Source organism: Phodopus roborovskii, unplaced genomic scaffold (genome assembly GCF_943737965.1).
Source record: "Phodopus roborovskii unplaced genomic scaffold, PHOROB, whole genome shotgun sequence".
NCBI lineage: Eukaryota > Metazoa > Chordata > Mammalia > Rodentia > Cricetidae > Phodopus > Phodopus roborovskii.
The window spans coordinates 45,269,305-45,292,523 of record NW_026126418.1 but is presented as its reverse complement, the minus strand read 5'-3'; the positions used below and the strand labels follow the sequence as shown (position 1 = coordinate 45,292,523).

Below are 23,219 nucleotides of genomic sequence, written 5' to 3'. Positions count from 1 at the left end.
CAACTGAACAGAGTGGAAGGTTCCAAATGGAATACTTTCCAATTTCATGCAAAGTATATGACTCACGACTGAATGAACAGTCCTCCCTCCCAGTACAAGTAGTGATGTCTCCCCTTATTCGAGCAGGAATAAGCAGAGCTCTGCTCAGGCATTGGTAGATAAAGGCAACCCGAGCTCATGAATAAAGGCAACCCGAGCTCATGAAATGTGTAGTCACACCATGAGTCTATATGGAACTCAAGACTCAGGACTAGTTGAACCTAACTTCTCACAAAGCTTTCCCTCAACAAATGAATTCTGAAAATAACCATGTAATTAGAAGAAATCTTGCCCACCAATGGACTTTTCCTTCACGCCCTCCTCACTGGGAGTTCAATGGCATCAACAGAGCAAGGCAATGAGGCATACAATCTAGGGTGTCGCATCGCAGAGGTCAGAGCTTCCACAGCATGGCAACTGCTGTGCAGATGCCCACATCGTAGTAGTTGAAGTAGCAAAGCCCAGCAAAGGTCAAAGCGGAGACGGCCAAGAGGTCTGCCTTGACAGCCTTCTGTGTTGCATCCCCATGAATGCAGTCAGTCACCACTTGTCCTAGGCCCCAGTGACCATGCAGGGTGAGGGCTGCAGCCAGGGAGTAGTCCACCACAGAGCAGGGATTCAGGTACCCAGCTGGAAGCAGGCCCAGGAGCAAAATATTGACAACCCTCTCGCTAGTCCAGTGGAGAGATGCAGCCGTGGAACCAGAAAGGTGGCTTGGTGAGAGGTGAATGTGCCGTGTGCCCTGCCATCCTGGGGTAGGCTGGTCCTGGGGAAACGCTGAGACACAAGCAGGTTTGACCACCCGGCTTCGCAGCAACAGAGCTCGGCCTCCTTGGCCACTGCGGAGGACACCCAGCTTTAAGAAAACTGCCATCTTGCTTATCAACATCTTCAATTTTTAAAAACTATTTTTCTCCTTCACATTTTATTTCCAAGTTTCACTGGAAATTTATTTAAAATAAGTAGCTACAAATACCCAGGTCATAGACCGAACTCTGTGCTGCCTTGAGATTGCCTTCACCAAAATATTTACTTTTGCATTCCGCCTCACTCAAAATATTAGAACATGCTCACAATATAGATAAATAGTTCCCAGAATGGAATGCAAATGTCCACTAGTCCTGTTACCAATAGAGCCCTTTGCACCTGAAGTCTCTTGAAACCTGGCCCTCACTGACCACATCTCTTGGTCAGCATTCTGATAGTCGGAGCTTCAATAACTGCCCATAAATCTTTGCTTATAGCCTTCTAATGGTACCCTAGTTTGCATCTCCAAACTTACAATTCTCATAAATTAGTTCTAAAGGTCTAAGAGTCACATGGTCAGGCTTGCTCACAACAATGAAAACCACTTCTTTGGTCCCAAATTTCTATATTTGTCTCTTTTGTGTCACCGTGATCATAATGCCAGACTAAAGGGACAAAGATTTGTGTGGACTGATGGTTTCAAAGAGTTTTGGTGTATCATGGCAGGAATGGCATGGAGCAACAACTTAGTTCATGGTGGTGGGAGAAAGTGCTGGAAGGCTGTTCCCATCATTACAAACCAGGACCCAGAAAATCATCCCTCTAATGGCTTCCTTCTATCAGCAAGGCCACACATCCTAAATGTTCAGTAGTCTTCCAAAATAGTGCTACTAGCAGGGTACCAAGTGTAGATGATATTTTATTTTTAAATTTTTTATTTAATAATAAAATTTAATAAAAAATAATATTTTATTTATTTTTTAAATAAGGGTATAATGGGTGCTTCTACCAGGTGACAGGAATGACAGTTTTCATGGGGAGTCTCCATGTACCTGGAAACAATTTCTGTGGAATGCTTAGCAATAGTCAAACCATTCTTATAAATCAGTGTTCACATGACCTGAGACTTGTCATTTTTCTAAAAAATTCCTTATATTTGTTTATGTGTGGATGTTTGGCTGTGAGTATGCATATATGTGCACCATGTTTGCCTTGTGCCTACAGAGGTCAGATAAGGACATTGGATCTCCTGAAAGTGGAGTTATAGATGATTGTGAGCTACCATGTGGACATTGGGAACTGAATTTAGGTTCATTGCAAGAGCAGCCAGTGATTTCAATCACTGAGCCATCTCTGCAGACTCTTGTTCATTTATTTACTAGTTTAAACCATTGTCCCAAGGAAGATTTTATATATGTATGTATGTATGTATATATCAAGAAGAGTTATACCCTAAAGGAAATCTGCACTTTATAACATCATAGAGACTCCAAATGTCAGTGTTCTATGAGTCTTGGAAAAATCTGTCATTGTTTTGGTTTGCTTGCTTGTTTCTCAGATACAGGGTTTTTCTGTGTAGCCCTGGCTGTCCTGGAACTCACTCTGTAGACCAGGCTGCCCTCGAATTCACAGATATCCACCTGCCTCTGCCTCTCAAGTGCTGGATTGAAGGTGTGCACCACCATCCTTCAGCCCCATCATTGCTTTGTATTTCTTAATCATATACAGAATTATGAACAACTTTTCAACACAACCATGAGTCTAGCATCATTGACCTGAGAACAGAAGGCAGAAATATTGTGTGAGGCTTGAGGGGGGCTGGCGTCCTCCCCATGGCCTCAACATGAGTCAGCCTCCACAGGTCCACCCTCAGAGTAACTTTCTCATGGTACAGGTAGCACCATCCTGCAAGGCCCTGCTCAGATGTCACAAAAAAAAAAAAAAAAAAAAAAAAAAAAAAAAAAAAAAACAAACACATGATGCTGTTTTTAAGCTGGTGTGTAATTCTTTCTCTGACAGTAACCTTGATGTATATGATCAATTTGAATCATCACTAAGATTTTGTTTTTCTTTCTGTGTGTATGGCTGTATTAAGGACTTTGTGTGGCTGTGACTACAATAGTGAAGAAACACCGTAGAGGAGGAGTGAGATTCATTTTGACATTTTGATGTAGAGTTTCAGAGAGTTTAAGTCCATGTCCCTGGAAGACATTGTAAGCATCCATAATTTGTAGTAGAGGCCTGTTTATGTCCCAACAAGTCCAGAGACTGAGGCAAAAAAACAGAGTTTGGGTTGGGTTTACTTCCACTAGTGAAGCCCCTCTCCCCGTGTCCAGACCCTCCCAAAATATGCACCAAAAACACACAGCTGTTGGAGAAGGTGCTTCCCACTCAAGCCTCAGCAGTGCCCCCTTTCTTGCCTGTATTTCCATCTATGGGAGTTACAGGAGCGAACTGGGCTTCTTTGTAGTGTGGGGCACTGTAAGAGAAAACAAGGATTTGAAGCATTTTATGCTCTATCGGCCCATCAAAACCTATGCATAGTGGACTTGAAACTGGAGATTACCAATTAGAAACTGGAGAGAAGTCAGAACATGACAGTAGAGACTGACACAGGCAGGAAAAAGAGGTCAAGGGGGAACTCACATTCGAGTTTGAGAGAGAACAATCAGGAGAAGCTCACTCTAGGGCATGAACATCAAGGGACAGGGAACAGCTACAGATTCAAGGAGGCATATCTCAGATGGAGAAGCCTGGAGGAGGGACTGATCTCTCTGGAGAGACTTCAGCAAGGAGAAGCTCTCTATTGTGTTCATTCCACAGCCAATGCATTCAGGAAAAGCACCATGGACCACTAAGGTAGTGGTTCTCAACCCATGGGTCAAGACCCCCTTGGGGGGGGGGGTTGAACAGTCCTTTCACAGCCACCACATACCAGATGTCCTACATATCAGATATTTACATCATGATCCATAGCAGTATCAAAATTACAATTACAAAGTAATGAAAGTAATTTTATGGTTGGAGGGTCAAGGGTTGCAGCCTTAGCAAAGTTAAGAACCACTGCATTAAGGCTAGACAGCCTAGCTGTCTCTCAGAACCCACAGACTACATCCAAACAGCCCCAGAGTCCTCACAAAAGCCACAAACAACCCTTTGACTTCCCAGCTGACAAAACAACCAAAGACTGGTAGAAGAGCCCTCTTCTTCACAGCCAAGAAATCAAGGAAACTCCTTCTTACCCACATCACTTAATTACTGTTAAGTGACATTAATAACGGCGTAATGTCAGAAGGAAGGAAGACAGGAATACTGGGCATTTCTCTTAAAGGAGGATAGCACTGTTCTACTGTCAGCAGGATGGGAAAGAACAAGAAAGACTGAGTGGGTAATAGAAGATAAGGATCTTTGGGAGGCTTTGCATGTATCATAGATAAAATGCATTATTAAAGGAGTTAAGGAACCCGTTCATTAAGTGTGACTATTACATGTGTGTCATAATCAGTGAAACCTTGTTTTGGCATTTAATTTTTGAAATTTGATTTTTTTAAAAAAGGTCACCAATGCTGTTCTGTTGCAAATACTTGGGCACAAAAACCATGTAGCACTACTAATGAGGTTTCTGGAGTTTTAAAAACAAGATAATGTCATAACATTCAGCTGCAGTGCATCTACAGTACACAGGAGAGAACTGTGGATGGAGTAGGAAAGGAAGATAAAAAGATCAAGGAAGTGTTACTGCTTGACACAGGGAGGAGCTGCTGCAGACACTGTCACCAGGGACGTTTTGACATCAGGAAGTCTAGCTCAAGAAGGGTGGAAATGCCTGTCTTCTCAGTTTGTAGATTACAACCTTATTTTCCCAAAGAAACCAGAGAGGTAAGAACTGCCTCACTGTGGATTCCTGGGAATTTCCCTAGAGCCAGGTTTCTCATTAACTGCTCCCTCTATCAAGGTATCTCTTTCCTTAGTCTCCTTCTCCGTCTTTCCCCCAACTCGATCTTCGTTATCCCTCATGCCCTCTTCTCCCTTCCTCTTCTCCCCTTCCCTTCCTCCTGAATCCCTCTCTCCTTCCCTCCACGCTCCCTATTTACTCAGGAGATCTTGCCCCTTTCCATTTCTCAGGGGGACCACGTGTGTCTCTCTTAGGGTCCTCCCTGTTTCCTAGCTTCTCTGGGGTTGGGGATTGTAGGCTGGTTATCCTTTACTCTATGTCTAATATCCACTTATGAGTGTGTACATACCATATTTGTCTTTCTGTGTCTGGGTTACCTTACTCAAGATGGTTTCTTCTAGTTCCATCCATTTGCCTGAGAATTTCAAGTCATCATTGTTTTTTGTTTGTTTTGTTGTTTTTGTGTTTTGTTTTGTCTTGTCTTGTCTTTTTTTTTTTTTTTTTTTTTTTTTTTTACTGCTGAGTAGTACTCCTTTGTGATATGTACCACATTTTTATCTTTTCTTTGGTTGAGGGGCATCTAGGTTGCTTCCAGGTTATAACTGTTACAAATAATGCTGCTATGAATATAGTTGAACAGATGTCCTTGTGGTATGAGTGTGCATCCTACAAGGAAGACCCCCAACTAAGAATCTAAGCAATAGTGGAGAGGCTATCTTAAATGCCCTAGCCCTATAATGACATTGATAACTACCTTATATGCCATCCTAGAGCCTTCACCCAGTAGCTGATGGAAGCAGAAGCAGAGATTCATTCACACTAAGCACTGCGCCATACTCCTGGAATCCAGTTGTAGAGAGGGAGGAGTGATGAGCAAAGGGATCAAGACCAGGTGGGGAAACCCACAGAAACAACTAACCTGAGCAAGTGGGAGCTCACGGACCCCTGTCTGATAGCTGGGAAACCAGCATAGGACTGAACAAGGCCTCCTGAATGTGGGTGTCAGTTGGGGGCCTGGGCAGTCTATTGGACCTCTGGCAGTGGAACCAGTATTTATCCCTAGTTCATGAATTGGCTTTTTGGAGCCCATTCCCTATGGAGGGATACTCTCTCAGCCTAGATAACCAGGGGAAGGCCCTGGTCCTGCCACAAATGATGTGACAGATTTTGATGATTCCCCATGGGAGGGCTCACCCTCCCTGAGGAGTGGATGGGGGGAAATGCTGAAGGGAGTGTAAGGATGAGAGGGAAAGGGAACTGGGAGAGGGAACTTTGGTATGTAAAATTAGATTATTTTAATTTAAATTAAAAAATACTGCCTTACTTATGACTTTATCTGTAGCATTTCCTGGACATCTTGGGCACAGTAAGTGTTCAGTTAATAATACTGAATGAAAGCTAGAGGGGGTGGGGATATAAATAGACTGTACAGCACCTGAGTAGATAGACAAAGAAATTTATAGACCTCCTTTGACCACTCACAGGCCAGGAGGGGAATCTGGTTCAAAAGGGGAAGTTCCCATTGTTGTCCCATGCCTGCCCTCAACCATTTGTCTGAAGCAGGATTGGGGCACTGCATATTGCCACTAAGAGGGCAAGCATACCGGCTCATGCATGCTCATCTGGGATGCTGTCTCTAGGACAGGGGTAACTTGCTAAGCCTACCATCTACTTGCACAACCAGGAGGAGAAGCATCCTGACAGCTGCAACTCAGAATGGTTAAAACCTATTTTAAAGGGCTGGAGAGATGGCTCAGTGGTTAAGAGCATGACGGTTCTTCCAGAGGACCCATGGTTCAAATCTCAGTGCCCACATGGCAGATCACAACTGTCTGTATTTCCTGTTCCTATTCAGGGTTCCAGAGGACCCAACTTCCATGGCAAAACATCAATGGATACAAAATAAAAAGTAAATTAAAAAGAATGTTTAAAAAAATGAAAAACCTATTAGTAAAGGGATTAAGGCTGCAATTATTAGATGTGGATATTGAAAGTATATTATATTGAAACCTTGTTTTGGCATTTGAATTTTAAAATGCCAGAACTCAAAAAAAAAGTTCACTAGAGCTGTTATGTTGCAAATACTGAGACATAAAACCATATAGCACTACTAGTGTTACCAGAGTTTGAAAAGCAAAGTCCTCTCCAGGGTGACAGAACACTGCCTTAGAAGGGTAGGCAGGAATTTAACTCCACATGTCTAAGTCTCCTGGACTCAGTAGAAACTGCAGCCACTGAGGAGAGACCTAACGTCAGCTAGCTGAGCATGGGGGGTGGGGGTTCCAGAGGCAGAACGGAGCCAGGGAGAAAACAGTCTAGGGTGGAGGATATCCAGCAGAGGAACAGCACTATGGAGGAAAGTGGAAACAAGTGTTCATTTCTGCTCAGACACCACAGAGCAGGACTCTGGTGAGGCTAATGCAGGACCTTCCTGACCCATGCTGTAAAGATTCTTAGGACTTTGCTGGGACACAACCTGTGTTTGCAAAACACCAGGGGCTGTGCCTGAGTTGCTCTTTGGCATGTTTTCCAAAAACAAAACTTTCCCACATTCCGGTTAGACTGACAGCCTACTATAAATGTATGAATTAGTTTATAGAAGACAGAAATCAGGAGAGAGTAACTTCAGATTTGTCAAAAGACACCAGTTGGCACTGTCCACTCATGGACTCTCCAAGTCTGTTCCAAACTCCCCTTACGTGATGGTTACTGGTCTCAATGACCAAGGGCAGGGGAGAGTGATTGCAATGGAGCACACATGTTTTAGCTTGTTCTATCTGACATTATTTGTGACCAGGGTCACTGGTTGGCAGAGTCTGCACTGGAGACAGACATGTTGATTTGCCTAATTTGTTCACAGAGGTAATTAATTACATAATGCCTAATTAGCTAACACTTTCACCTGTCAGAAGCAGTGGTTAATGCCAGACACAATTGGGTGGTCTTCCTCATTATCCCCTGAAGATAAATGGAGAGATATGGCACATGTAAAAGCAAATGTAGGGCAGGGTGACAGTGAGTGGGCATTAGGGTCTTGATGTTGTCAGTGACTGTTGGGAAAGAGCAGCTGTTAAACTAGCTGGCAGTGGCAAGAGATTTGAGAAGTACAAATAATTATGTTACAGGAAGGAGCCAAGGTATCAAGTTCCAAGGCAGCACCCAAGTCCAGGGTTATCCTGCCTCATTACCTTTCCTAAGATAACTTTCATAATAGTTCTTAGATAATTTGGGTAAAATTATAAGTGCCAGGTGGGCAGTGGCCATGCCAGGGCTCAGGTTACTTTGGTTATTCCCAACATGCATTTGCCTTCCAATTCATGGCTGTCTACCATGAACCAAAAGAAGCCAAAAAAGAAAAAAAAGAAAGAAAAAATTTGAGCATTTTCAAAAAATGACCTTTAGCAGAAAGTGGGGGTGACTTACACCTTAAGTTAAGATCCATGGTACTTGCTTCTTGGCTATAATGTACATTCTTCTTAAAGAGAAATCCACACACATTAGGAAATGCCACATATCTTCTATTTGGCATTTGCAAATATTTTAAGTTCTGATTTGCTTAAAACCCATTGTACTAATGTTCTTGAACCTATGATCTACACAGAAAGGGTCGCTATGAAGTAGATTTCCTCACTCCCGAATGAATGCACCAACAAACAGTGCATTCATATTTTTCTTATTTCTTCCTTTCCTCCTTTCCTCTCTCCTTCTCTCTCTCCTTCTCTTCATCCCTTCTTCTTTCTTCCTGAAGCAAGGATCACTTTATACCTGGGTATGTTGTGGAACTCTATAGATCAGCCTGACTTCAGGTTTCCAGTAATTATCCTGTCTGGGATTGCCTGCTGGGATTGCAGGCTACCAATTAATGTATTTTTTTAAAAAAAAAAAACTCTTTTTCCTGAAAATCTTAAGGTATAATTCTTTATTCTATGTGCATTGACACTCAGAGACATGGTTGGTTTAGTGGACAGTAGAATCATCTTAGTATTTAGTTAAATGAAGAGGCTCTTGGAAAGCAGTTTTGCTTAATAATCAGACCTGTATGAACTCAGAGGGCAAAGTTCCAACAAAGAGGATTTCTGAAGTTCTGACTTTGGATGTTTTCCTAACTCGTAATCACACAGAACAAAAACAAGTTGACAAGTAGTGGGGAAGGATTAGAAAATGAAATATTTGAGAACTGAAAGTTCTCACATGTACATTTTTGATGAGGTTGGCATGGATGCCAAAAGCAGGCTTGTGTTCATATACAATTGTTTCAAAGCAAGTAAGTTGGTGTCTCATGCCAGTCCTACGTTGGGACCGAGGTCAGATGTCATGGAAAGGTGCAGTGATCAGATCTGATAAGCTAACCAACCTGGTCAAAGAGAAAGGATGCCACACCTTCCAAAGGAACCTATCTTTTTGGGGGATAATGCTCTGAGAGCTTGGCTGTCATATAAAAGGCCATCCTGGGATGGTGTTTCAAAATTGATAGAGTGGTTTAAAATGCAAAAGGAAGATTTTAGAAGAAAACTTTAGAAGGAAACCTAAGTTTGAAGGGAAGGTACTCATCTAACTTGGAGCTGTGTGGCTGTGATTGGATCTGTAATTCAACAGCAGGCCCTAATAGTGCTCCCCCCCCCAATACCTATGCACCACAGAGAATGGCTTCCATTTTACCTGCTTCTAATAGATCCATGAGACTGGACAAGAATACACACGAGGGGCAAGTAATGTTGGTCTTTTCTTGTTTTGGTCAGATGAGTGTCCCTTGGTTTTATTTAAGTGCTCATGGGATATATCCTCTGAGTTTTATACATCTTTTCACATTGAATATTAAATAATTAGAATACTGTCCATGATACAAACTCACATAAAAACACTGCAAATTTTTCTTCTTTGATTCTTGTGGAGTTAGTGAGTTGGTTCATGTGAGAACACAGAGCAGAGGCTGGTGGAATGGCTTAGTGGATAACAGTCCTTGTTGAGCAAGCCTGGCTGCCTGAGTTCACTCCTAGAATCCATGCCATAGAGGAAGAAGAGAAAGGACTCCACGAAGTTGTCCTCTGACCTCCACATGTGCCTTCTGGCATGTTCACCTCCATATAATTTTATAAAAAAGTATAATAAACAATATACATAGTAATAACATGTAAAAAAGAAATGGATCAAAAGTACACACAAGAAACCATGAGAAGTTTAACCAACCCACAGGAGCAGACAAATTCAAAGTACACCCTGGAATTCACTATGTCCTGAATTCAGAATTTAATTCCAGGACCACAGGCTATACCTTACAAATAATGAAAGGGCCCTGCAGTGCCTGTGGCATTTTAACTGTGTTGAATGTGTCATGGGATAATTTCATATGCTTTGTGATAGACAGACTTGACATAGAATCGACTTCTGAAATACCATGGATGTTATTCATCTCATAGGTAGGCATAAATCTGCCCAAGCCGCCTGCAAATTAAACTCGAATTTCTGCCTCAGGTTAACAGAACATAATAGAGGATTAGTCCTCATGACGCTGAAGGAATTTTTGTAAGTTCCCTCTGATTTGCCGAGAACTGTGGGAAATGTCTTGTTGTGATGTCTGCCTACAGATAGCACTCCATTCCCAGGCTCAAACAGACCTCTCTTGCCACCTTCATTCCCTCAGGGTAGCCTACAGGAGAGAAAGATGAAGATAAAGACAAAGGAAAACAGAGACACCCCCCCCCCCCCCAGTTAGCACTTTTATTTGGTGACCACTATTTAGAGCGTGAGTTAGGAAAAAGTGAAGTTAGTCTTTAAAATGTTTTGAGGAGAAAACAGTATGTGGGAGTTTATTTAGTTAGTATTCGCTACACAGGTTTTAGAAAGAGCAAAGCATTAGAAGAGACAGCTTCATACAGGTTTGAATTTGGCATGAAGTCTCAGGCAAGCCTTTTCTCAGTTCTTTTAAAGACATTCATTTTTTGTTTTTAGTTGAAAGTGATAATTGATGTATTTATGGGTACAATGTGTTGGTGGGCCTTTGTTTGTGTGTTTGTTTGTTCAGTTGGCTTGCAGTGTCAGGGACTGAGCCCAAGGCCTTATGCCTACTGATAAGTACTCTGTCACTGTCCTATATCCTCAGCCTAGCGAGAGGTTTTGACATATATATGTGTTGTAGAAAATTCTATTGATCTAGATAATATATCCAACACTTCACCAATTCCCCATTGTTTGGTAGTAAGAATGTTCAAAATTTATTTTACAGCAATTTTGAAATCTATGTGTATTCCCTGTGGTTACCAGGCAAGAGAGTATAGATCACTAAGTTTCTTCTTTCAATGTAACTGTGTCTGTTTTCCCTTTTACCATCTCTTTCCATACCTCCCTAGTCCCTGACCTTTGATATCCACCACTTTTCTCTCTGTTTCAGTGAGATGAACAGTTTTAGAGTCCATGTAAGAGAGAGGTGGCACAGTGTTTGTCTTTCTGGGCTGGTGCTATGCTTAGCATGCTTCCATGTCACAAATGACAGGATGTTCTTCTGTATAAAAGCTGAGAGGTCAGTGAGATGCATCAGTGGGTAAATAGACACTTAACACCAAGCCTGAGTTGGGTGCCTAGTTCCCACATCATGGAAAGGGAGAAAGGACATACATATTCTGTTGTGTGTGAACATTCACACTCACACCCACAAATAAAATAATTGTAATAAAGTTTGAAGTATTCCATATAAATACATTTATAATATATAAATATTTAATTAACTATATATGCCAATGTTAGAAATAGGGCTATAATAAACATGGGAGTATGGACATCACTCTAACACACCAATCTCAGTTCTTTTGCATACACAAAAAAGTGAAACTTCTATTTCACTGTTTTGCCACCATAGTATTTTCCCAGACTAGCCATATTAATCTACACATCCACCAATAGAATACAAAGTTTCTTTTGCCTCTAGAGCTTGTCAACATCTGTTATCATGGGCTTTGATAATAATTCTAATGGGTGTGAAAAGATACTGAATTGCTTTTAATTTTCATTTGCCTAATAATTAGGCATATTGAAAAATTTAAAATATACTCGTTTGCCATTTGAGTCTTTTGAGAATTGTTGGTTGTTTTTTACTCTTTACTCATTTGACTCTTTGCTCTTTTGAGGGGTCCACCACCCAGCTCAAATTAATAAATCACACACACGAAGGCTTAGTCTTACTTATAAATGCCAAGCCTTACCTTTGTTTCTAGCCAGCTTTTCTTAACTTAAAGTATCCCTTCTATATTTTACCTCTGGGATTTTGTTTTTCTCTCTTTCTGTGTACTTTTCCTTTCCCTCTTATTCTGTGTCTAGCTGGGAGGCACGCCCTTCTTTTATGGCTCCTTGATCTTCTTCTTCCAATTTTTGTCCTTCTATTTATTCTTTCTACCTGCTATCCCTGTCTATCTTTCCCTCTGACTTGCTATTGGCCATTCAGCTCTTTATTAGACCAGTCAGGTGTTTTAGACAGGCAAAATAACACAACTTTACAGAGTTTTAAAAAAATTCAACATAAAAGAATGAAACATATCTTTGCAGCATTAAACAAATATTCCACAGCATAAACTGATGCAACACACCTTAAAATAATATTCCACAACAGAGAATGGCTGTCTAAATCTTCGAACTATGCGATTACTTCTTTGCTAATGAGTCATTAACCTCGAATAATACACTCCTGTCAGAGGTATAGTTTACAAATTCTTTCTCCCACCCCATGGGTTGTCTCTTCACCCTATGGCTGTTTCCTTTGCTACGCAGGAGGTTTTTAGTTAGGTACAATTCCATGTGTTTGTTTGCTTGCTTGCTTTTTCTTGTGGAGTGCTATATGAGTGACCACTTTCCAAACAAATGCAGTGAAGTTTTTCTCTTGACACAGCTTCAGGTGCAGCTGCTGTCTGTTGTGAGTTGACATTTGGACATGGTGCAAGATCAGGTTCGGTTTCATTCTTTTGCAGGTAGAGATGAAGTTTTCTCAACACCATTTATTGAGAACCTTTTCCTTTCTTCATTGTGTGTGCTTGGCAGCTTTGTCAAATGCCGACTGTCCATTAATAAGTGGGTCTATTTCTGGATCTACCATTTTATTTCCTTCACTGTTGTGTTATTGTCACACTGTTTTGATTGCAATCACTTGTGGGGTTTTGTTTGCTTCTTTATTTTTAGATAGTGTCCCCCTGTTTGGCACTGGCTGGTTTGAAGCCTTCTGTATGGCCTAAGCTGGCCTTGAACTTAGGATCATTCTGTCTCAGCTTTTTTAATGAGCAACCAGACAGCAGGAAAATTAAAGTGTATCTCCAAAGTGCATTAAGGACAGTGGTCCTCAGTCATCCTAATGCTGTGACCCTTTTTTTTTTACGGTTCCCCATGTTGTGGTAACACCCAACCATAAAATTGTTTCATTGCTATTTCAGAACTATAATTTTGCCACTGTTATGAATTATAATGTAAATCTGATATGCAACACATGGGGGGTCATGACCTACAAGTTGAGAACTTGTTAAGGGTCTATTACAACAAATACCATACAAGAGAATGTAATTAATGACTATGCTTGCTTGTGACTTTCTTCATAAACACAAAAAAGGTAGAGATTGGTAGTTTTAGACGCTCCAAGGCCAGGTGTCCTTTACCACCTTTACCATTTGAATCAGAAATGCTGAGAAGGGACTAAGGTCTCAGCACTCTTTAAAGTCTGTCTCAAGGACTGTGATGTCTCCACCTTTGTTATTTTAAAGACTCTAAGACACACACAGGCACAAACAACAAAAACCCAAACACCTATTAGAACTGATAAATTTGGTGAACTTGCAGGTTATACACTTAGCAAGTGAAGATTAACATTGATTACTAACAAGAAACTGCCTGGAAATCCCAACTAAACTATACTGGGAAGATCTGTATACTGAAAATCAAAATATCAACGAGATGAAACAAAAGCAAGACAACAAAAAAGACGAAAATAGGTGAATGGATATCTCATGTTTGTGGACAGGGAGACTTGTTGCTGGTGAAATGTCCATACTAGACAGAGTGGCCTACAGATTCAATATAATCCTAATCAAGATTCTAATGCACTCCTTCAGAGAAACAGAACAACCCTAAACTTTGTATGGAACCAGGAAAGATTCAAATGGCCAAAAAGCCTTCTTTGGTTGTCTTCCAAGTGCTTTTCCATGGCCCAGGAGACAAGGATCTGCCAATACCAGACTCCAGGAGGCTTTAAAATTCCCCCAGTGGTTCTGATAAGCACTTAAAGAGTCGCTGGAGATGAATGAGTGTGTTTCTTGGTGCTATGGTTTGTTGACACGGTAGGAAATCCAAAGGGAAAAATCTCATGGTCATGAAATCAGCTTTGGCAGAATGAAATAAAAAGTAAAATTGAATTTGGAAGAGAAAGTGAGTGACAGTGTTTCTTGAATTCTAATGTGCACATGAATTGGGGTTATTAACATGCAGGTTTTGAGTCAATGGTTTGCCTGAGCCAGGCTGTGATGCCCCCCACCCCAAGCTTCACTCAGCACCCTGTGCATAGGGTGGTTACAGCAGCAGGGTAGGGGAGTGGAGGAGGGAGGTCAACATGTTCCTGCCATCTTCAGCTCCTCCTAGCTGCAACAAGATTCTGATGCAGGAGCTTGTTCTGAAGTGACAGTGCAGCAACACCATGGAGTAACTTACTCTCTTTTTTTTCCAAACAAGGTATGACTCACAAACTAATTGAGAACCTGTGACTTCTAATGTCTTTAAGGAGGAAAAAACCCAATAGTATTTTGTTCCACTTTTTGAACAGTTAAATTTAGGTTAACAAATAGGATTTGTTAAGTCTTAGAGATTAAAGAAAGATGCACTAGACAGTTTGCATCAAGAAGTTCATGATCTTTCTGAGGAGACAGAAAATTAACTCCATTTTAACAGCATTAGCACAAAATAGATGCGTTAGGAACACAGCGAGGAGAAAGACATTGATTAGGGATAAAGACTGCTTAGAAAACTCCCCTGGAAGATGTGTTCAAGCTGGCCCGAAGGAATGAATAGGAGTTTGATAAGTGAATGGAAAGGGGAAAGAACAGTTTGAAAGCAAAGGCTTCCAGCAGGTGCCCTCACCATTGGCAGAACATTAGTTGGCAAAATTAAAAAAGAAACCCTTTTTGAGCAGCCAATTAATTTTGGCCCAATCATGAACGTTTTCCCCTTGGTGGTTTTTAAAGCACAGCTCGGATCAGTTTAGTTGTGTGAGGTCATCAAGCTTTGTAGAGATGGTTTAAAGTGTTTAGAGGACTGTGGGAGGATTCTTGGTAAAAGTCTTGATCCCCTATAGCGTGGGACAGATACTTTTTTTTTTTTTTTATCACTGAAGGAGTGTATTATGATAAAGTAAATGAAGGCCATAAGGAGCAGGCTTTGTAAGTATAGAGTTAGCCTGAATTAATCTCCTACCTGCAGGGGCAGCTCACTACCTTGTGTTGCATCGATTTACCAACTGAGAAAGGAAGGGCTGGTGAGCCAGCTAGTGATGGGGGTTGGGTCGGTGGCCTCAGGTAGAAAGGAAGTCATAGATTCAGCATGGTTGGTGGGTTCTCAAAGGCAAGATACTCAAATTGTTTCCATAGACCAGTGTCATGAAGATGTGTGCACACACAGGGGAAAAAAGGGGGTGAGCTGGGGGGAGGAGAGAAAGAGAGAACTAAACATGGATTTTTGAAAAAAGATCCAGGCAATTCTTTATGGTTACTTGTGTGAAATGCTGGCATATGAAAGAGGCCACAGGATTCATAAATTGTTTACCTAAGTTTATTCACACATACACCCAGAAAACTTGAGAAGGAAGCCAAGAAGTGCACAAAGATGGAGATGTGATGCTGAGAGGTGTCTCCTCATTGGAAAAAGTGGGACTGCTACGGAAGTAGACCTTGCTGCCAGGGCGGGAAGGGCAAGGGTTTTGCACAACTAGGATGGGTGCTACGTTCATGCCTTGAGTGAGACCTTGGCTCCAGAATGCGAGGGGAAATGAGGAGCTACTGGAACATACTGGGTAATGGAGTGATGGGTTGATACCAAGCAAAGCTTCTCAGCTTCCCACCATTCTTCCTTCTCCGGGGCAAGTTTTGTCTTTCCATTGCGTACCCTTTGCATGCTCTTCTGGTGCCAAGGGGAGAATGCTACTGGACATTTTCTACATTAAAGAGCCTTTCTTAAAAATAAAACATTATTTTGTTCTTCAAACCCCTTAGTTATTCCTCCTCAGGTTTCATCTTCAGCATTTCTTTTCTTAGTTACTTTTGTTTCTCCAGGCCCATACCTAGTCTTCCTTTCTTTGTCTCTGATGTACCCCAACTCACGTTCACTAGGAGCCTGTTCATCTTGCTGCATTTGCCTCACCATCCTCTGAGGTCTATTTGTCATCTAAACCTTCTAATGGAACAGGGATCATTTCCAAGTGCACTGACCACAAGCAGCAACCTCTCTGTGGTCTGACACCAATACCATCTGAGTTCAGTGGCTTCTTGCTCATTGCAAAGAATACAGACATTGATAGAATGTATCCAGAGCCAAGGAGTGCAAGCAGATGAGTCACTTTCCCATATTCCCTGGGAACAAACTCAGCCATATGACATTATTTCATGGGGGAGATGGTTAAGCCTAGCAGTGTATACCAAAGGGAAAAAAAAATTGGAGGGTCACAAACACATAGCATGTGGGGCCACACTCTGCCTTTTCTGGTTGATCTCAATAAAGCCTCAAAATATTGCAAGTGCAATGAGGAGGACTACTTATTCTATCCCTGCACATAAGGCTTTTTATAAGCTCTCTCTGTGTGTCTCTCGGTCTCTTTGCCTCTCTCTCTCTCACTCTATCTCTCTCCCCCTCTCTCTCTCTCACTTAGTCTCTCTCCCCCCATCTCTGTGGGGGATGCTGGGTTAAGTGCTTTGTGACTGCACATCCCAATGCCTTATAATTATGAAATTCAGGGCTCACAAACTTGCCAAATGACAGTTTTCACCATTCTAACTTCACAGCTGAGGGAACGGAAGGACAAAGTTAGCTTGCTTGCACAATAAGTGTATGTCCAGTTGACTTGGCATTAGAACAAATGTACTCTGAGAGCCATGTCCCTATATTATGTAGCCTCATAGTAAGAGGATGGCAATTAGAGGCATAGTGAACTGAATAGAGATGCTGGTAGATTTCCTGGTTACGTGGAAGTGCTCAACTTCTGAGAGCCTCGGTATCTTCATTTATAAGTTGGGTTATTAATGTTACTCATCTTGTAAGTGGATTCTTCTGCCTACCAGCCAGCTTCCAAATCATGACACAGAGACTTATTATTAATTATGAAAGCTCATCTGATAGCTTAGTCTTGATTCTAACTAGCTCTTATAACTTAGATTAACCCATTTCTATTATCTGCATGTTTCCATGTAACTTGTGGCATTTACCTGTCCTCTTGCATGTCCTGTTCCCTCTCTGTCTTGTCTGGCAACTCTCCTTCTTCTTCCCAGTGTGTCCTGTATGCCTGAAAAGCCTGTCTACCTATTGGCCATTCTAAACCAATCAGAGTGATGAATCTTCACAGTATACAAAAAGATTGTTCCACAACACATTTAATGGGATGGCTATAGGATTAAGTGAGTTAATGTATTTATTTCATCAGTATCTTGGTATGGTATAGTTTTTATGCTTAGTTCTAAGTGTGAGATATAGTAATTATAAAACAAATATTAGCCATAGTATACCAGATTTAATGGAGAGGTTTGTGTGCAGTCGTTGTGTTAGTGATGGTCACAGGTGTAGCCTGTTAATTCCGCCTCTGTGCTTTCTCTCCAAAAGTCTTGACATGCATGTATGTGTTTTTTCTCCAGAAAAAGTTCTGTGCATGTAAAGAATCCTTACCTGGATGCTATGGATGAAGACATTCTTTACCACTTGGATTTAGGAACCAAAACACACAACTCCCAGCAATGTTTGGGGATGTAAAGGTAAAAATATTTTGAATGTCAAGAAAATGACTGTGCTTTCTTTGCCAGTTTTTCCTTCTTATTTCCCCCAAAACAAACTTCACAACTTTGCCTAAAAACATGTCAGAGGTCCCATGAGCACAGGAATCCACTCTAATTTAGAATGACAGCATCATGAACAATCAATTTTCTACCCAACAAGACATAGAGATTTGCAAACTAAATCCAATGCAAACATGATTACTTGGCTGCTCTGTTCCCCAGAGATAAATATAATTTTATTGACAATGCTGTTGGGTGTTCAGAATTCATTATGTCTTAACAGATTCGGGTCACAACTTAACATCTACATTTATTTGCTGAACCTCGCTAATTTTGATCTTATTAAATCATGAAGAATTTAAGACTAAAAATGCTCTATTATTCTCTTCTTGAAAATGACCATTTTCCATATTTTGTACCATTAGGATTTTCACTACCTCTTAAGAAATAGTTCATGAGAAAATTGTTTATAGGATAATAATGGGAGACTCGTATTCCTATGTTACTTATTTTTATCTTATACATAAATTGTAAAAGCAATTCTTGCTCCTTATTTATAATTAGGAAAACATAGAAAATAACATTCTGCTTTTAAAAATATACCTATAGTCCTACTGCCTAGACCTGGACACCATCTGTCCACTTTCTTTTCTTCCATTTCATTTATTCATTCCTTCACCTTTTTTCTATTGGCATATATTTACTGTACATGGAAAAGACAATAAGGACACTTTCTTACAAACACATAATTTGCTTTGAGCATGTCAACTTCACACTGCCTCTTCCATTCCTTTTTAATGAAAAAGATGTAAAAATGTTTATAATGAAACTGAAGGCATAGGCTGGTGTAGCAGTGAAAGTTTGTATTCCCAGAATTTGGGAGGTTGAGTCAGGAAGATGAGAAGTTCACACTCAAGGTTATCTTTGGTTGCACAGCAAGTTCGAGGCCAGCCTGGGACAAATGAGACTCTACCTTCAAGAAAAGGCAAAACAGTTGTTATGATGTAACTTGCCACCCTACATCCTTTTGTTTAACATTACATCATTACTATTTTCCCACTTATTCAATTTTGTTGAAAATCCATTGTTCATGGGGTCAAGAGGTGTGCCATAAACTATATATACCATTTCTAACTTTTGTAGGAAGTATTTCCCATTAGAAATAGGACTCAAGTGGATGTTATTTCTTGTAAGGATTTTTCACATGTAGGTCTATTAGTTTAGAATGATTCAGAGATATGGTCGAAGAGAATGAACTCACAGAAGTTAGAAGAAGTTAAAGTTACTCCTGTCTGGCAGTGCTGGTACCAGAACAGGTTCTTCCAAGTCCAGTTCCCAGGTTCCCAGGGATTTTATTCATTGTACCAGGTGGATTCTGAGTTACAGGAAATCAGAATTCCCCAAAAATTAAATGGGGGAGGAATGTGAAAAAGAGGATAAAGAGGGTGAGTTTAGGTAGAAGAAGAAAGGAAGGCGGGAGAAGGAGGGAAGTATATCTAGGATGCCCATTGTCTGCGCTCAGCAGGCTCCTCCCTCCATCTCTGAAGGGGCATGTGAGTGTAGGTGGGTTTCCAGGCAGAGGCACAGCCTGTATTCCCACTCCTCTCCAGACTGCATCATCCTGCCCTTGTGCAGCCAGCTCCTTTCTATGCTTTATGTGTTTGATGAAACCTCTGTCACTTCTACTGAGTCTGATATTGAGGCTCCAGGAATCTTTGAACAAGTCAGCTTTGGTACTCATTAACTGGATTGCACTGAGTTCAAATGTTAGGTGTGAGGTTCATGCCTCACAGTGATTTCCCCAAGACCTTTATTTAAGGATGGCTGTTTGGAACAGAGGATTGCCATAACTAACAAATGAAAGTGCACTGTATTTAATACATTACCAGATAGATGTTTTGATACACAGTGATCGTGTGTGTGTGTGTGTGTGTGTGTGTGTGTGTGTGTGTGTTCCCGTCCCCTACCATCTATGGACTGACTCCTTCTTTGTGTATGATCCTACCCTGTCCCCACAATGAAGACTCTTCCTTCCTTTCTTCTACCTATGTGCCTGTAATCAAAGCACATGGGATGTGTAGGCAGGAGTGTCAGGAGTTGAAGTCTGGCTTTGGTTACATTAGAAACTAGATATTCCATATACAAAGGAAGATACACTAGGGCCCAATATACATGTGGTACTAAAACATACCTGTTATCTCTGTGCATTTGAGATCAGCGTGGTCCACAGAGTAAATTCCTCGACAGCCAGGGCTGTCGCACAAAGAAACCCTGTTTCAGAAAGCAAACAAACAAAAACAAAAGACACAGGTTGTATTTATCTATTTGTGGGAGGCACAACACAGCCAGCAAGTGAAAATGCTGAGTTTAAACCCAGGTTTCCCTGATGAAACAGTTTCTGGTTCTTCCAATATATTTTTTTAGCACTGCATTTGTTACTCTCCTAGATATTGTTAAATCATGGGATCAATGGCTTTGTTTTAGAGATAAGAATCACATATGTTATGTGCATAAACACATGAGTGCATATGGTCTCATCTGTTTTGGTCTCATCACCTGAACCTGGAACTTCGTGTTTCTATTTCTCTACCTGGCTGGATTGCCATCAGCACTTTTGCCACACTCTGTTTCTCAGAACTGTTTAGCTGCCCCCACCCACCAATACAGTTAGTTGGGTAACATACATGTGTGCTAACATACATGCTGCATTTCAAATGTTTTAGAGAGCAGCCCCAGGCACAGCCCCATTTTGATTTAGGATCAGAATGGAACCAGAATGTTGGGGGCAGAAGATAACATCGTCTGTCTTGTTAGATTCTGCCTCAGAAATGTACCTTCATCCAGCACTCTCTTGTCTCAGAGTAAGAACATTGTAGGTTTGATTTCTTGACTTTTAAGTCTCAGGTCAGCAATTCTGACTACAAAGCAAGGGCATAACCCACCAATCCCTAAAAATTGAACCGTACTCCAAAAAAGATGGTGATAATTATTATCAATACTAACTTCAAAGGGAGAGGAGATGGCAGGGCATACCATTTGAATATGAAAGAGCTAGGTATGGTGGTGCATGCCTTCAACCAAAGTCCATGGGAGATGTAGGAATGAGGGTTCAAGCCTAGACTTATCTATGTAGTGAGTCCAAAGCCAACCTGGATTACATGGGATCCTGTCTTAAACAAACAAATAAATGGAAAGAAAAAGAAAATCCAAATCTAAACAACTCTGACAGTCACCCTTATTCTTTCATCTCTTTCCTATATTTTGAAGGACTTTCCTACATGGTACAACATAGTCTCACTGGCGTAACAATATAAGTATAAAGCAGGTGTACCTGACTGATAACTAGACAGGTGGAGGGGAGTTAGGAGACCTGGTCCCTGGGTGTCAACCTCCATCCAGCACATGGCAAAAGTTAGGTACATTATATCCATCCTTCTTGTGGGATGGGGGCGGGGTGCATCTGTGCAGTAGGCTGGAAGTGGACCACTTCACTTCTGCTCATATTCTAATGTCTGGAACTCGGGAAATCAACATTGACTGTGAACCCAGACAGAGGAGTCTTGGCATGTAACTCGCCAGCCTCTGCCATAGTCACTGGAGATAGAAACTATTGAAAAACATGGTAGAGGTGTTAGAAAGATGCTTTTCAAGTTCAGTATCCAATATATACTTATCATGTCTTTAATAGGTATCTTGTATAAAATCACGAACTGGTACCCTCTGACTTACCCAAGCATTTTAAATTTATTTTTGAGATTATAGTTTAATTACATTTCTCCCTTTCATTCCCTCTCTCCAAACCCTCCCAATACCACCCCACTCTCCTCCAAATTCATGGTCTCCTCTTTTCATTAATTGATATTGCATGCATGTATGCATATATATGTGCATATACATTCTTAAATATTATCTGGTTCTGTCCATAGAATGTTGCTTGTCAGACTACAGCTAGGATATCTGAATCTTCTTCGAATCCCCCAAGACAGCGCCCCTTACCAGCAGGAAGTAGTTTGGAAAGAACGACGCCCAAATTCCCAAATATTGTGTATAAATGTTTGTTTTCATTTAATTGGACTTTGTTATATAAAATTAAATAAAAAATACTCTATATGCAAAAAAAAAAAAAAAAAGAATGTTGCTTGTATGCATATTTTCAGGGCTGATTATTTGGCACTGGAAAACCATTTGGTACTCTTCCCTGGGGAAAAACACCTCTCTGGCTACCAGTTTTCCTCAGTTTCCTATTGTGCCTTGTGTTTGATTAAGGCCTCATGGGCTTTTCTCCATCTACTTCTTAAGACTTCATAATATGCATTCAAAATGTTTATAGTCCTTCTTAATGCACAAGATACATAAATTGCATTTATGCTTTAAATTAATGCAACATAGCAAAATTACTTAAGCTACTGGAGATATCCAAAAGTAAACTTGTTCTGAAAATTATTAGGCAAAGTCCTGAACATACTTTTATAATGCTTCTTATTCTTGCCCAATGTATTTCTACCTTCCTGGACAAAGATCACTTTGTTTGGAACATAAATCACAGTCAATGATGCTGGAGGCCAACATTGGCTGGTGGTCTTCAGGGGGATGTTACTCCAATTAAAGCACCCAGACTGGCAATAGTGTCTTCAGGTGATATTTGGTGAGTCTGATTTAGGAGTAAGCATCAGGAACTAATCTGCTTCTGTCCATACCCATCATCTTTATGCCTCCAGAAATATGCAGAAGTTCCTGTTGATTATGGCAATATCTACAGTTCAAAGCAGAACATGGACCGCAAACTATTGTAACATCTGTTTTGGTTTTATGGTCAATCTGAATTGTTGTAATTTAGATGTACTAGTACCACACACTGATGTTATTTTCAAACTACTGTATTTTGTATATAAAATGGGGCCTCTTTGTACTTAGATTTGACTTACAGCAAGAAAGTGCTTAACTACTCATAGCAACCAAGGAGGAAAGTCAATGAATAATCAATAGTGACCGAAGCTCGCCTTAATGGCTCTAGCCTGGCTCTCTTGACCCTAGCCTTGGTGCTTGACTCACATGGTTCATTTCTAACTTAAGGCCCTGTCAGAAAAACTCCTAGGACATTCCAGAAAAGACAACAGGGACCGTAGACAGACATGCAGAGTGCCCAGACAAAAAGAGTAATTATGTCCTGTGATGGAGAATGACTGTCTGCTACCTAGGAATTATTGTTAAGTGGAAACAGGATGCTTCATGGGATCAGACCACTCACCACTTCTGTTACCTTTCACACCAGGCGTACCCACTCTACAACCTCAGGAATTCTTAAGACATCCCTGTGAAGGTCCTTGCTAGCCTTCCTTGGATCCTCTGCCAAGTGCCGCCCACATCAGTCAAGCACCACTAAATGTCAAACTTGATTCAGCTTCATTTCTATTGAATTCTGCAATAGAGAGATGTGAGCTCAAAAGGCAGGCCAGGGCAGTGTTACCTGATATAAAAAGACAGCATTTGTGATCACTGAGAAGGTGCCTGCATCCATGCATGCTCCCTTTTCATATTGAATC

General features: G+C 40.9%; 2 protein-coding genes across 2 annotated transcripts in view; one reads left to right on the top strand and one right to left on the bottom strand.

Annotated features, from left to right (window-relative positions):
* Positions 1-214: 214 nt before the first annotated feature.
* LOC127222110 (succinate dehydrogenase [ubiquinone] cytochrome b small subunit, mitochondrial-like) lies at positions 215-916 on the bottom strand. The gene has a single exon (XM_051183997.1). It carries the CDS (start codon positions 911-913, stop codon positions 434-436), a length of 480 nt encoding a protein of 159 aa, XP_051039954.1. The 5' UTR covers positions 914-916; the 3' UTR covers positions 215-433.
* Positions 917-9,324: 8,408 nt separating this feature from the next.
* The window catches only part of Upp2 (uridine phosphorylase 2), a 34,871-nt gene continuing 20,976 nt past the window's right edge, over positions 9,325-23,219 (top strand). The window contains 3 exon segments of the mRNA XM_051183846.1: positions 9,325-9,386; positions 17,539-17,627; positions 17,630-17,655. Coding sequence (XP_051039803.1) covers positions 9,325-9,386; positions 17,539-17,627; positions 17,630-17,655 — 177 coding nt within the window.